The 14,748-nt window shown below is 41.8% G+C and overlaps 1 protein-coding gene across 2 annotated transcripts in view; it reads left to right on the top strand.

The window, feature by feature from the left end:
• LOC140485597 (probable E3 ubiquitin-protein ligase HERC4) overlaps positions 1-14,748 on the top strand; it is a 58,014-nt gene that overhangs the window by 35,857 nt on the left and 7,409 nt on the right. For both annotated transcript variants that reach the window (XM_072583887.1, XM_072583886.1), the window contains 6 exons: positions 165-257; positions 4,665-4,772; positions 5,985-6,122; positions 10,248-10,414; positions 10,867-10,933; positions 13,015-13,100. In XM_072583887.1, the coding sequence (XP_072439988.1) occupies positions 165-257; positions 4,665-4,772; positions 5,985-6,122; positions 10,248-10,414; positions 10,867-10,933; positions 13,015-13,100 (659 nt within the window). The remainder of the gene's footprint in view (positions 1-164; positions 258-4,664; positions 4,773-5,984; positions 6,123-10,247; positions 10,415-10,866; positions 10,934-13,014; positions 13,101-14,748) is intronic.

Below are 14,748 nucleotides of genomic sequence, written 5' to 3' on the forward strand. Positions count from 1 at the left end.
TTGCATAAATGAATGGTGAACTGGAGCAGTAAGACAACGTCAATGGAAATTCTTAAGTTGTGTTGGGTGTATATTGCTTAGAAATCATTTATTACTTTGGGAAGAACATATAAATATGTCACTGGGTTTCATGAACTTACAGTATTTGTTTATTTCTTTCATAGGTTCTACAACAATTAGTTCCGTATCCTTGCATCTTTGATTTGGAAACAAAACTTGAATTATTGAATCTGGAATCCATAATACTTAAAAAAAATGTACGTATTATCTTGTGTTTTGTAACATGTATGCTAATCATTAGGTAATTATAAATGTATGAACTGAGGTGTGTTTTAACACCGTCTTCAATGTTGTGCTACAAGTTGTAAGAGAGAAGCTCTCGCTGTTCACTAAGTTTTCATCACCTGCATGGAGGTTGATCAATTTTGGTAGTGCCCTCTTTTACTGATATCTTCAGTAGGGTTGGTGGGTAAGGCACTGGGATTTGCTGATATATGTATCTTCAGGACCCACAAGCTGCCTTCTCAATTAGGCATAAAAGGAAGGAAGTTATGAAAGAAGCAGAATGGCTTCTTTGAGGAGCTGGAGGGCGGAGGTGACCAGTATGCAGATGTAAACACAAAAGGAAAGGATGCATATGGAGATAGAAAGAGGAACATAGAAAATTCATGTCAAGAGAAAGTTCTTCTCAGGAAGAGGTCTATTTCTCTGTTTAGCAGAAACAGTGACCGGAGTTCTTGGAGGTAATGTGTGAACTCTCTGTGGCCAGACTCGAGAGTTCCGAAGGCTGCGTTGCCTGCCTCATACTTGGGTTCAGGATATCTCATCTGGGTTGCAGAGGTATTTGAGGTGGGAGGGAAAGATCCAGTTGTTATGGTCGACTTAGGTACCAGTGATATCAGTAGAAAGTGGAAAGAGGCTTTGCTGAAAGAATATGAGCAGCTTGCGGCTAAATTGAAAAGCAGAACCAAAAACGTAATAATCGCTGGATTACTGCCTGAGCTCTGAGCACATTGACAACAGGGTCAACAAGATTAAAGAAGTAAACGTATGGCTCAAAGGTTGGCATGGGAGAAACAAGTTTGAATTCATGGGACATTAGCGTCAGTACTGATGCGAAGGAGGGAGCTGTTCTGATGGGACAGACTCCAACTGAATCATGCTAGGACCACAGTCCTGGCAAGTCACATAACTAGCACTGTGGATCGGTTTTATTTGGGGGGTGGGGGGGTGGAGTGGGGGGTCAGGGAGGAATAGGGGGAGCTGGTTGGTTCAGTTCCATGGAAAATTAGGGAAAACGTTAGACAGGAAAGGCTCAGCAGAGGCTATTAAAGTTTCCAGAACCAGTAATAGGATAGAGAGTATGGAAAGGGTCAGGAATCTAACTTCAGGTACAGTAGAACAATGAAGAGGAGCAATCAATGCAGGACTGAGGCTGCTGTACTTAAACACATGCAGTATATGAAACAAGGTAAATGAGCTTGTAGTGCAGATTGAAATTGGTAGGTTCGATGTTGTGGGTATTATAGAAATGTGGGTACAGAGGGATCCGGTCTGGGAACTAAATATCCAAGGATATACATCCTATTGAAAGGCCTAGAAGATGGTGGTGCAGTTCCCTTGTTAGTAAGAAATGAAATCAAATTGATAAGAAGTGATATGGAGTCAGAAGGCGTAGAATCTCTGGGTAGAGTTGAGGAATGCAAAGGGAAAAACACCCTGAGTGGAGTTGGGTTTAGGCCTCCTAGCAGTAGTCAGGATGTGAGGAAGAAAATAAATCAGGGGATAGAAAAGGTCTATAAGAAAGGCACTATTACAATTATCATGGGGGCTGTCAATATGCAGGTGGACTGAGAAAATCAGGTTGGCAGGGAATCTCAAGTAAAGGACGTCTAGGAGATGGTTTTTGGAGCAGCATGTGGTAGAGCCCAATAGGAAGCAGGCAAGTCTGGATTTGACGATGTGTAATAAAGCAGACTTGATTAGGGAACTTAAGGTGAAGGAACTTCTAGAGTGCAGTGACCATAATATGATAGGATTCACCTGCAGTCTGAGAGGGAGATGCTGGAATCAGATGTAACAGTCTTGCAGTTGAGGAAAAGTAACTACAATGAGGGAGGGCTGGCGGGGTTTTCTGGGAGTAATTCGGGACGCAAAGCAGAAAATCATCTCCAGGAAGAATAAACATAGTAAGAGGAGGATGAGGCAGTAATGGCCGGACAGGGAAATCAGGGCTAGCATAAAAACAAATAGAAAAGCCTACAATGTGGTGGAGATTAGTGGGAAGCCTTTCAAAAACAGCAGAGGATCACATAAAAAACAATAAGGAGGCGGAATATGCAAAATGAGAGAAAGCTAGCCAGTAATCTAAAAATAGTACGCAAGGTAAGTGAGACTGGACACTGGCCCGCTGAAAAATGAGGCTGGAGAAGTAGTAATGGGGGACAAAGGATGGATGAACTGAATAGGTACTTTGCATCAGTTTTCGTAGTGAAAGACACTAACAGCAAACCAGAACTTCAAGAGAGTTCGGGGGCTGAGGTGAATGCTATCATGAAGGAAAAGAGGGGGCTGAAAAGGTCTGAGCTGCATAAATCATCCGCACCAGGTGGGCTGTACGCTAGAATTCTGAAGGAGCTAGCTGAGGGGATTATAGAGGCATTGGTGGTGATCTTTAAAGAATTGCTGGAGGTGCAGAGTGTCACATGATCTGGAAAATAGCTAAAGTAACACCAAAGTTTAAGAAGGGAGGGAGGCAGAATATAGGAACTATTAGCTGGTTAGCCTGACCTCAGTTATTGGTTAGATTTTAGCATCCATTACTAAGGATGAGATCGAGGAGGTTAATGCACAAGTTAGACAATGGAGTACCATTGGATGTGATCTATTTGGATTTCCAATAGGTCTTTGACATTGTGCTGCACAGGAGACTGCTAAATAGGATACAAGCCCATAGTGTTAGAAGCAAGGTACTGACATGGGTAGAGGATTGGCTGACTGGCAGAAAGCAGAGAGTAGAGATAAGGAAGACAGCCAATGATTAGTGGAGTTCCACAGGGTTTTGTATTGAGACCACAACTATTCACGTTATACATTAACGAAGGAACTATGTTTATAGATGATGCAAAGATGGGCAGAGGGACAGGTAGTGTTAAGGAAGCAAAGAGGCTGCAGAGGGACTTGGACAGGCTAGGAGAGTGGGTAAAGAAATGGCATATGCAATACAATCTAGAAAAGTGTGGTTACCCACTTTAGTCAGAAGAATAGAGATGTGGACTATTTTCCAAATGGCATAAGGCTTCGAAAATCTGAGCACTAAGAAACTTGGGAGTCCTCATTCAGGATTTTGTTAAGGGTAGCATGCAAGTTCAGTTGGCAGTTGGGAAGGCAAATGCAATTTTGGCATTTATTTCAAGAGAAATAGAAGAGCAGAAGTGTAATGCTGAGGCTGTGTAAAGGCTCTGGTCAGGCTGCGTTTGGAACATTGAGAGCAGTTCTGGTCCTTGTATCTCAGGAAAGATATTCTGGCCTTGGAGGAGGCCAGGAGGAGGTTTACAAGAATGATGTTGGGTATGAAGAGCTTGTCATAAGAGGGATGGTTGAAATCTCTGGATCTGTACTCAATGGAGTTTAGAAGAATGAGATGGAATCTCATAGAAATGTACACAATACTTAAAAGTCTGGATAGAGTGGAGGTGTAGAGAGACTAGGGCCAGAGGGCACAGCCTCAGAATAAAGGGGTGACCTTTTAGGACTGGGATGAGGAGGAATTTCTTCAACCTGAGGGTCGTGAGCCTGTGGGACTCATTGCCACAGAAGGCTGTGGATGCCGAGTCATTGAATGTATTTAATTTGGAGATAGGTTCTTGATTATTAAGGCAAGAGAATGGGATTGAGAAATTAATCATACATGATTAAATGACAGCCTAAACCATTAGGCCGAATGGCCTACTTCTTTTCCTGTATCTTATGGGCAAATCGTCTTTTAGAACTAGCTAAAAAAGGTCTGTAACCTGGAAAGCTTTATGCATGGCTTAGAGTTAATAAGTTTCTAAGTGTTTTCCAAAGATAAGCTGGGGTGTTGAAAATAAACTCTGGAAAGCAACAGTATCGAGGCTGCCATGACTCGAGGGAGAGAGGATCCAGAGAAGCGTGCTTCGCTGGCAGTAAGTGTACCTGCAAAATCTGAAAGTGAAGTTTATTGTCAGATACCACTGTGTGTAAACAATGAACAGGATGTTGTAGAACTTTATAACAACGCAATGCCATGTATCTGTGGCAATAGAAACGATGCAACTGCTTGTGGTTCTTCACAGTGACTGTTTTAACCTGAAATGTACCTTCTGTTTTAAGTATCATTTTCTTGTTAATTCACATGGGACTTGATTCATGTTAAAAGTCCAAAACATGCAATCTTGTTGGTAATTTCTACTGAGTGATTCAGTAAATTGATTTACTTTGGTTTCAATTTTCCACATGGTGAGTAGAGAACGGTAACAGCTGGTAGTTAGTAATGATGCCAACAGTGAATTTGGGACGTCTGTTACTTTCAGGCTCAAGACTATGTTTTGGATTTTTTGTGTGTGTGTGTCTCTCTCTCTCTCTCTCTGTACATTTACAAACTATAATAGTTTCCTTCAATGCAAAAAAATTTGTATCAACAGATCCTTCAACCAATACTGCGCCTCTGCGTTTCAAGGATGTCAATTTTTCAGGATGGACTGCAAGAATTAAGAAGGATTCAATCAGCTGCTTATTACGCTGCTGTTGAGGTACGGGACTACACCTATCAACAACTGGTGATTTTTGATTGATTTGTGAAGTAGTTGTATAAATCTAATTGTCAACTCAGCATCAAAATAGTTTTTTTTACAAATTAGTCCATATCCTTTGCACATGAAGTCAAAGGTGAAACTCTGACTGCATTTTCAGGTCTCTATTTTTGGTCAATATTTTTACAAAAATGATGGGAATTTGGGAATCCCATAAGATGGATCAGCTGTGGGGAAATGACTTTCTGCAGTCCAGGACAAGGCTTCCTGCTCCAAGCACACCATCATCCTTCAGTCACCAGCTACAGACTGATGTTTAATCAATGAAGGAAATCAAAGGTTATGTGGAAAAGGAGGAAAGTGGAGTTACGGAAGATTAGATCAGCCGTGGTCTCACTGACAGAGCAGACTTGATGGACTGAATGGCCTACTCCTCCTCTTACATCTGATGGGCACGTACCTTCTGATGCAGATGCTTGAAGTCCATAACTAGAGGGCATAGGTTTAGGATGAGAGGGGAAAGATATAAAAGAGACCTCAGGGGAAACTTTTTCACACAGTGGTGTATGCATGGAATGAGTTGCCAGAGGAAGTGGTGGAGGCTGGTACAATTGCAACATTTAAGAGGTATTTGGATGGGTACATGAATAGGAAGGGTTTGGAGGGATATGGGGCAAGTACTGGCAAATGGGACTCTATTAGCTGAGGATAACTTTGCAGCATGGATGAGTTGGACCAAAGGGTCTGTTTTCATGCTGTACATCTCTATGATTCTATATAAAATAGAAGCAGGGGTCTGATTGGCTTGCGAGTGTCCCAGCCTCTTTCAGAAATCTTCTACTGTACTCCTCACATGTTTAGAGTGTGCTGTAAGGTCTTTTTGATCTTCAGGGCCAGGGTTTACAATATACTAAATCAGCATATAATTAACTGATTCCCGATTTGCAATCCTTTGAGAATTCAACTAGCACTTTGAATGTGTGGTGACTTTTCAGTTCTTAACCATATCACTAGTGGAATGGTTATTACTCAGGAAATGAAACAATGCTAACACGTACTTGATTCATACGCTGGTAATTCATAAGAAATGTGATATAACATATTTCAATGAGCAACAGTGTATGAAATGAGAAAGGGGACACCAAAGGTTATCAAAAGACAAAGCTCTCAAATATTTTGGAATGCATTAGCATCAACTTCTTGCCATTTCAGGTCAGGTTTAAAGGTGAACCATGTTACGGCCCTGGGGTATCTCAGGAATTCTTCACCCTCTTTACTCAAGAACTGTATAACAACAAACGGATATTCAAACTCAAGAAATCTTCTGAGCTCCTTTGGTTCCCTAACAGGGTAAGGCTTATTATAATGTGTGACTGATAAGCATGCAATAGAAATCCAAAGAAAAACAGTATCCATTCTTTTTGTTGTCTATTCTTGTGTGTTTAACACACAAGATAAGTGGATTTTAATGGACAAAAGTTTGATTTACAATATGGATACCAATGCCTTCATGTCATGCAATTAATAAGACCTAGAACATAGAACATGGTAAAAAGTTTCTGGCTATCCACTATGCCTCTCAACATGTTGCATACCTCTATCAAGTCACCTCTCATCCTCCTTCCTTCCAATGTGAAAAGCCCTAGCTCCCTCAGCCTTTCTTCATAAGACATGCCCTCCAGTCCAGGCAGCATCCTGGTCAATCTGCTCTGCACCTTCTCAAAAGCTTCCACATCTTTCCTATAATGAGGCGATCAGAACTGAACGCAATATTCCAAGTGTGGTCTAACCAGGGCTCTATGGACCTGCAGCATAACCTCGCAGCTCCTAAACTCAATCCCCCTGCTAATGAAAGCCAACATACACAAAGCCTTCTTAATAATCCTAACAACTTGGGTGGCAACTTTGAGTGATCAATGGACATGGACCCCAAGATCCCTCTGTTCCTCCACATTGCCGAGAATCCTGCTTTTAACCCTATATTCTGCATTCAAATTCCACCCTCCAAAATGAATGACTTCATACTTTTCCAGGTTGAACTCTATCTGACACTTATCACCCTAGTTCTGCATCCTGTCAATGTCCTGTTGCAACCTACGCAGCCCTCCAAATATCCACAACTCAACCAACCTTCATGTCATTGACAAACATACTAACCCACTCTTCCATTTTGTCATCCAAGTCATTTATAAAAAGCACAAGGAGCAGAGGTTCTTGAACTGATTCCTATGGAATACTACTGTTCACTGAGCTCCAGACTGAATGCTTTCCATCTACCACCACCCTCTGTCCTCAAGGACCAGCCAATTCTGTATCCAGACAGCCAGATTTCCCTTAATTCCATGTGTCCTCACTTTCTGAATGAAACTACCATGAGAAATTTATCAAACAGCTGCTCTACCTTCATCAAAGTGTTTTGTCACATCCTCAAAGAATTCAGTAAGGCTTGTGAGACATGACCTGCCCCCCTCAAAGCATTGCTGACTATCTCTAATCAAACTACAGTTTTCCACGTAATCATAAATTCTGTCTCTCAGAATCCTCTCCAATACTTTGCCCACCACTGACATAAGACTGACTGGTCTGTAATTCCCAAGGTTATCCCTATTCCCTTTCTTGAACAAAGGACTAACATTTGCCACCCTCCAATCTTCTGACACCACTCCAGTGGACAGTGAGGACACAAAGTTCATTGCCAAAGGCACAGCAATTTCTTCCTTTGCTTCCTGTGGTAACCTTGGATATATCCCGTCTGCCCAGGGTGTTTATCTATCCTTATGTTTTTCAAACTTTTCAGCACATCCTCCTTCCTAACATCAACCTGTTCGAGCATATCAGACTATTTTGCACTGTCCTCAGATGTCAAGATCCCTCTCAGCAGTGAATACTGAAGCAAAGTATTCATTAAGAACCTCCCCTACCTCTCCAACTCCAAGTGCTAGTTCCCTCCACTATCCCTGATCCACCCTACCCTCACTCTGGCCATCCTCTTGTTCCTCACAAGTGTGGAATACCTTAGAGTTTTTCTTAAACCTGCCCACTAAAGCTTTTTCATGCCCCTTTCTAGCTTTCCTAAGTCCATTCTTCAGTTCCTTCCTGGCTACCTTGTAACCCTCTAGAGCCCTGTCTGATCCTTGCCTCCTCAACCTTAAGTAAGCTTTTTTCTTCCTCTTGACTAGATGTTCCATATCCCCTGTCACCCAAGGTTCTTTCAACCTACCATCCCTTCCTTGCCTCAGTGGGACAAACCTGTCCAGTACTATCCGCAAGTGCTTCCTAAACAACCTCCACATTTCTGTTGCGCATTTCCCTGAGAACATCTGTTCCCAATTTAGGCACCCCAGTTCCTGCCTAATGGCATTGTAATTCCCCCTCCCCCAATTAAATACTTTCCCATACTCTCTGCTCCCCTCCCTTTCAATAAGTATAGTAAAGGTCAGGAAGTTGTGATCACTATCACTGAAATGCTTCTCCCAATGAGAGATCTGACATGGTTCATTGCCAAGCACCAAATCCAATATGGCCTCCCCTCTAATCAGCCTATCCACATATTGAGTCAGAAACCCTTCCTGCACACACCTGACCAAAAACTGCTCCATCCAAACTATTTGAACTGAGTAGATTCCAATCAATATTAGGGAAGTTAAAGTCACCCCTGACAACAACCCTGTTACTTCTGCGTATTTCCAAAATCTTCCTCACAATCTGCTCCTTTACCAACCCACCACATGCGTGCAGTGTCTTGAATTTAGCCATACCCAAATATATCAGTTCACTTGCTCAGCCATCCCTGTGTCTGTGTCCACTCCTCTTGGGCCTTCACTCCGGCTATTCACGAGGTAAGTCTTTAAGAGGGAAATTTACCTTCCAGCACCCCCTTGTCCTTGCTGTCATTGCTCCTGCTGCTGCAAAAACAACCATTCAAGGGATGTTGCTTTTTACATTGTTCCTGTTACTACCGTGGGCATCTTGTTTCTTATTGGTAACTGAGTAATTTATCCATTTGAGAATTAAGGATGTCCCTATACTATAGATGTCCAGTTAGCCTTCTCATGTTGACCAGGGATGGACAATAAATACTTACCAGCCTTAGCACCTCTGCCCATAAATTAATAGTTTATTATAAATAAATAATTTTTAATAAAGATAATGTTTAAAAACTGCTACTCTATGGCAATTCAGCTGCTATGTCATTCCAACTGACAACATTGCTGAACTCAAATGTAATGAGACATTAAATTTATAAATGTAAACCTTTATGAATACATGTTTTGAGGGGTGACATGGTAGCTCAGTGGTTAGCACTGCTGCCTCACAATGCCAGATATCCAGGTTCAATTCCACCCTCAGGCGACTGTCCGTGTGGAGTTTGCACAGTCTTCCTGTGTCTGTGTGGATTTCTGTCAGGTGCTCTAGTTTCCTCCCCCAGTCCAAAGGTGTGCAAGTTAGGTGGACTGGCATTGCTAAATTGCCCATAGTATTCAGAATGTGCAGACTAGGTGGGTTAGCCATGGGAAATTAGGTTTACATGGATAGGGTAGAGGAATGGGTCTGGACGGGATGGTCTTTGGAGGGTCACTGTTGGGCTAATGGCCTGTTTCCGCATTGTCAGGATTCTACGATCCTAATTTCCAAAATGCTTTTGTGATGAATGGCTCCTGTAGTGTACAACCAGTGGAATTTTTCTTTCCTGGGGGTTCAGACTTAGGGTTAAATATTAAATTGTTGAGAATGCTGAATAATGTTTAAGACAGATGCGTTGAGCAGAAATGTGCCACAACTTAGAGAGAAGACCCTCAATCGGGTCTCCTGCTTCTGTGACTGGTTGCAAAATAAGTATTTCAGCTGCAACAACTCTGAAATAATCACCGTTGCTTCAGTATCATCAGGTCAAAATCCTGGAATTCTCTCCCTGTTGGCATTGTGCTGGTTTGAGAATGCAGCTCACTGCCACCTTCTCAAGGGCAGCTAAGGATGGGCAATAAATGCTGGCCTCGCTCGAGATACCCACATCCCATGAGTGAATTAAATAATTTTGAAAAACCACCTAGTTAAAAAATTGTTGATATTGGGATTGGGACCATAGGATATTTCTTCATGACGGCTAAATTGGTGTATCATTACAAAAGAGATGATTTTCTGGATCCCTGACATATGAGAGCCTGTATCTTGCTAATATAATGTGTAATCCTGTTTACTATGTGTTCCTGCTGTGGCCTCTAAACAAATTAATATTGTATACAAAAGAAATTGCCTGGTAAAATAAATTGCACTAATTTGGCATATTCTAAATTGAAGGTCAGAATTTCAGTAAGCTCTCAGCTGGCAGATGAAGCTTTCCTTTGGAAGCACATAGTTGGGAAAATTTCTCTTATGATGTCAACTGAAACCTTGATTATATGATTAAAAAGTATTGTGAAGACTTTGCAAGGAAGAATTTCACAATTCCATTTCTTTTCTTTGTAATATGTACAGGAACCAGAAATAGATAACGCATTTTATTTGGTGGGAATTCTCTGTGGTCTTGCTGTGTCCAATGGCTTTATTTGTACTTTTCACTTCCCATTGGCTTTGTACAAGAAGCTACTCAGTGTGCCACCAACATTGGAAGATTTGAAGGAACTCTCACCAACACTGGGAACGTGAGTGGACTCAAACATCTCCTCATGCATTAATCAACAAAGGGAGATAGGGGCATCTATTAGACTAATAACCCAGATCTCTGTCTAATGCTCTGTGACTTGGATTCTAAATCCCACCAAGGCAGTTGATTTAAATTAGATGCAAATAATAAATCCCAAGTTAGATTCAGTAATGGTGAAATAATGATTGGTCTGACTACTATTGAATGCAATAGTAATTCACTAATGTTCTTTAGATAGGGAAATCTGCCATCCAGATCTGGTCTAGCTTACATGTGACCCAGACCCATTGCAATTGAGATGACTTTTGACTGCCCTCTGAAATGGCCTAGCAAGGCACTCAATTCAAGGACAATTAGGGTTGAGAACAATTGCTGACTTTACCATATTCTATTTAAAAAAGGAAAAATGAATTATCTAAATTTTAATGTATCTTTTTTCTGTTAATATAGATCACTCCAGGGTGTCCTTGACTATGAGTATGATGACATTGAAACGATATTATGTCATGATTTTACAGTAAGTTTACTCCAGTGCTACATCACTAATGGACTAATTTTTCAAACTGTATTGAAAGTAAAATGTGGACTAGAAGGAACAGAGGAATAGGAGTAGCTCCTTCAGATATAGTGGAGCTCGTTCTGACCATGGAGTTGTTTTAGCTCAGATGGATAGGCAGCTAGGTTACAATGTATGGTGACACCAACAGTTTGGGATCAATTCCTTTACCAGCTGATATTGGCATGAAGGATTCTCCTCCATAAACTTTCCTCTTGCCTGAGGTGTGATGACCCTTAATGAGAGAGCAGCCCTGTGGTCCACTAGGACTATGGTGACTTTACCTTTCACTCTGACTGGGAGGATCAAGAGCGGACCCAATTAGTTTGAAGCCTTGTCAGTTGTACCTCCACCAGCAGTTCACCGATCCCAAAAAATACCTTTGTTCTGGAGGCTGTGCTGGCAGTAAACCATGTCAGATCAAGGGCTGCATAACATTCTAAAACAGGCATAGATTTCTACAATGTCCTAACGACCAGCCCAATATTCATGGTATGAGGTTAGCCCAGGGGTCTGAGAAAATATTTCAGCCCAACATTAGAAAGTACGTTGGGGAGTTCAGGGTCATTAGGAACAAGCAGGAATGTGAAGTTGAGGCTAAAATCGTAACTTTATAGAAAGGCAAAACAGGCTCAAGGGATTCATCAGCTCTTGCTATTGTGCTCCTACGCTTTCGTACACAACATTGCAGTCCAGTGAATGGTTTATTTTTTCCCTGTTTTCCGACTCGACAAAGCACTGACTGACTTCTTCAACCAATTTGGTCTATGTTGTAACAAAAAGAGGAAACTGAGAAGGGCTCATGCCCGAAACGTCGATTCTCCTGCTCCTTGGATGCTGCCTGACCTGCTGCGCTTTTCCAGCAACACATTTTCAGCTCTAAATTTAGTCTCACCAATAATGAAATTCTGTTTACATTTGTAAAAGAAAAGTGTAACTTTCCAAGTTACAAGAGGTGACTAGGAGAAGCCAGAGGTAATGCAACCCTTGAAATCAAGCCATAATGAGATAGTGAGGAGATGTCAGTTTGTCTTGTATACTGTTTTAAATTATGCTGCACATTCCCCAGATATGGGCATACCAAAGGAAATAACATCTAATTGAGTACACTTTAAGTGGTCATTGTGGTAATTTAAACTCCTTTAGATTGCAAGAAGTAACGTGGCCAGATAATCTGCAGAAGGATACATATTGGCCATGATGCTGTAAAAACTTCCCTCTCTTCCTTCAGATGGTGTCATTGGTTCGCTTAATTCACATAAGGCACAGCGCATCAGTCTTCAAACAGTCACATTGGTTACACGTGTTGCACTGCATTTTTGGAAGCCATAGTGATCAATCATTCAATATTTGACTATGCAAGTCTGACTATTCTATGCTCACTGTGCTTGAGTAATTATGTCTTGACAGTGGACTTAGAAAAGTAAACAACCTGTAGCAAACTGCTAGGAAGAATTGGAAGCTGAGAGCTTTAAAAAATGGAGCAGACAATTTAAAGCATTGGATAAGATTCTTGCAAATAAAGTTCCTGCATGCAAGTAACCTGATATCTAATTTCTGCAAGACATACGTTCATAAAAGGTCACAGTACACTGTGGAGAATGTTGTGGATGTGGACTGAGTTCTTAATTTCCCCTTAACTCTTCCTAGAGGCCTCAGCTTCCATTGCACTTTGTTAAATAAAACTATTTCCAGGGCCTTTCTGCCCCTTTTAATCTTGCGTCCTCCTCTTTCTTATTGTACAGCAAGCTGACAGAAGTAAGGCTATGTCTCTGAGACAGGAGGGGTTCTGCCCACTGTCCAAAAATGAGCCCTGATCCAGAGTGGAGAGGAACAACAGGTCTATCCTGTTTCCCATACCCAGGAACAAAACAGTTTAGGGGAAAAATAATCTCCGTTTGAAAAGCCTAAATGAATTGATTGGATTAGGGTGAAATGTGTAAATGTGGTGAAGTTTGAACTTCTTGTAGAATATCATTGAGAATTGGAGATGAACCTGGAGAAATGAGTACATTCCATAGCTTTGTGTTTTATTTTTGCAGGTAAACAAAAAAACAGCAGATGGCAAAATAATTCAGCAGGAACTGATTCCTGATGGTAGCAAGATACCTGTTCAAAAACATAATAGGTAAATGTAAATATTGAACAGTCAATACTGAATGAATTTGTCTTTGATTTGTGTTGTATTTGATCCCTAACCACATACCAGGTGTTTCCACAGAGTCTGTGAGCTGGAAATTTACATAAGCCCATGTGTTTCTCTCTTAGATTCTCAGTGGTTATTTGTAAATTGAAACAGAAGCACAGTTTTGCATATTAAATAAGATACAAGGTTCGCTTCTTACACAGCTAATGCTGAAAGTTATTAAAGTGAATGGTGGTGAAGTTATTAGCTAAAACATAGATGCAACTATTTAAAGTACAGATCAAAGTTGGTTCTGAAGATGAGATTGAGATCAGACTTCAATATTGCTTCAATCCTGGGTTACTTCAATATACCTATTCTGACGTGAAACATTGAAACTTAGGTTTCAGCTTCCGTTCCTGGGTTTGGAGGTGCAGAGTCTGAACACATCTTAGAAACAGTCCCTCACATTTCACATTTTTCATCTAAGGTTGTGTGCTGGACGGGGAGTTAGGTCAAGGTGATGTGAAAGAGCCTAAGAAGCTTTCCAGTTCCTTTTGGGGGAATGGTGGTAGCTGCACAGACAGCCACACTGGGGAAGCTGACACTGTAAGCAAAGTTCAGAAGATTCCAACGTAAAACATCCCTCCCGCTCTCGCTCCCCTCACTCTCTCTGCCCCATCCATGCAACATATGTTCCTGTACCCATCCCCATGGGTATTCATACTCCCCTGTGCCCATCTATCCACCCCCCATTGTGTCTCATAGTCCCTATTCAAATCTATCTCATCTGGGCAGCCTGTCAAAGCCACTATGCCCCTGCACCAATCCATGGCCCATAATGTGTCTTACGCTCATCTACCCATTCTTGGCATCTTTCGTACTTCCTATTCAACTTTACACCCATCTCCCCACCTCAAATAACCTGTCATAGCCCCAAGGCCCTCTGCACCCATTCCCCAGGGCCCCTCCAATGCCCTATGCTTATCTCCCCATCTGCAACAGATCCTTTGCCTCTGCATGTATCCCTCATTGACCACTCATACCCAGGCCTACCTATACCTACAGCCACACTCTATGGTTTTTCATACTCCCCATGCCAGCATACACTAATGACCCGCCCCTCTAGCCCCTCATCTATGTCCCTGCACCTGTCCCTTATGGCCTCTCTTACTTTCGGCACCATGCTGTGCCCATTTTCCCTATGACCTCATATCCCCAACCATCCCTATCTTGCTTATATGCCCTGTACCAATTCAATCCCAACTCATATCTCTCACCAGCACCCTTTAACCTTCCCTCTCCACAGTAACTCCCTTATTATACAGCATGTGCATTAACCGGGAGACCAGTTGTTTGTGGGCAGGTTTTGATGAATCGAGGGGTGAGTTACTCAGACTTCCTAGTCTCTGATCTGGCCTTAGTCATAGCATTCATAGACTGGTCCAGTTCAGTTTCTGGTCAATGGTAACCCCTTTTTTTGAGATTTTTAGTCACTTGTTGACAGTCCTTGACAAGTCAACAGTTTCATTTATATCTAACCACCTCAAAGGATACATGACACTCCTCCTCCCACAGGACTCTGACCCTCCATCCTCAAAGCAGGTCAGAAAAGCTCCAGTCGTTAAAAGTTGTTTCGAAAAAGTCCAGC

The sequence above is a fragment of the Chiloscyllium punctatum genome, chromosome 14, assembly GCF_047496795.1.
Source record: "Chiloscyllium punctatum isolate Juve2018m chromosome 14, sChiPun1.3, whole genome shotgun sequence".
Lineage (NCBI taxonomy): Eukaryota > Metazoa > Chordata > Chondrichthyes > Orectolobiformes > Hemiscylliidae > Chiloscyllium > Chiloscyllium punctatum.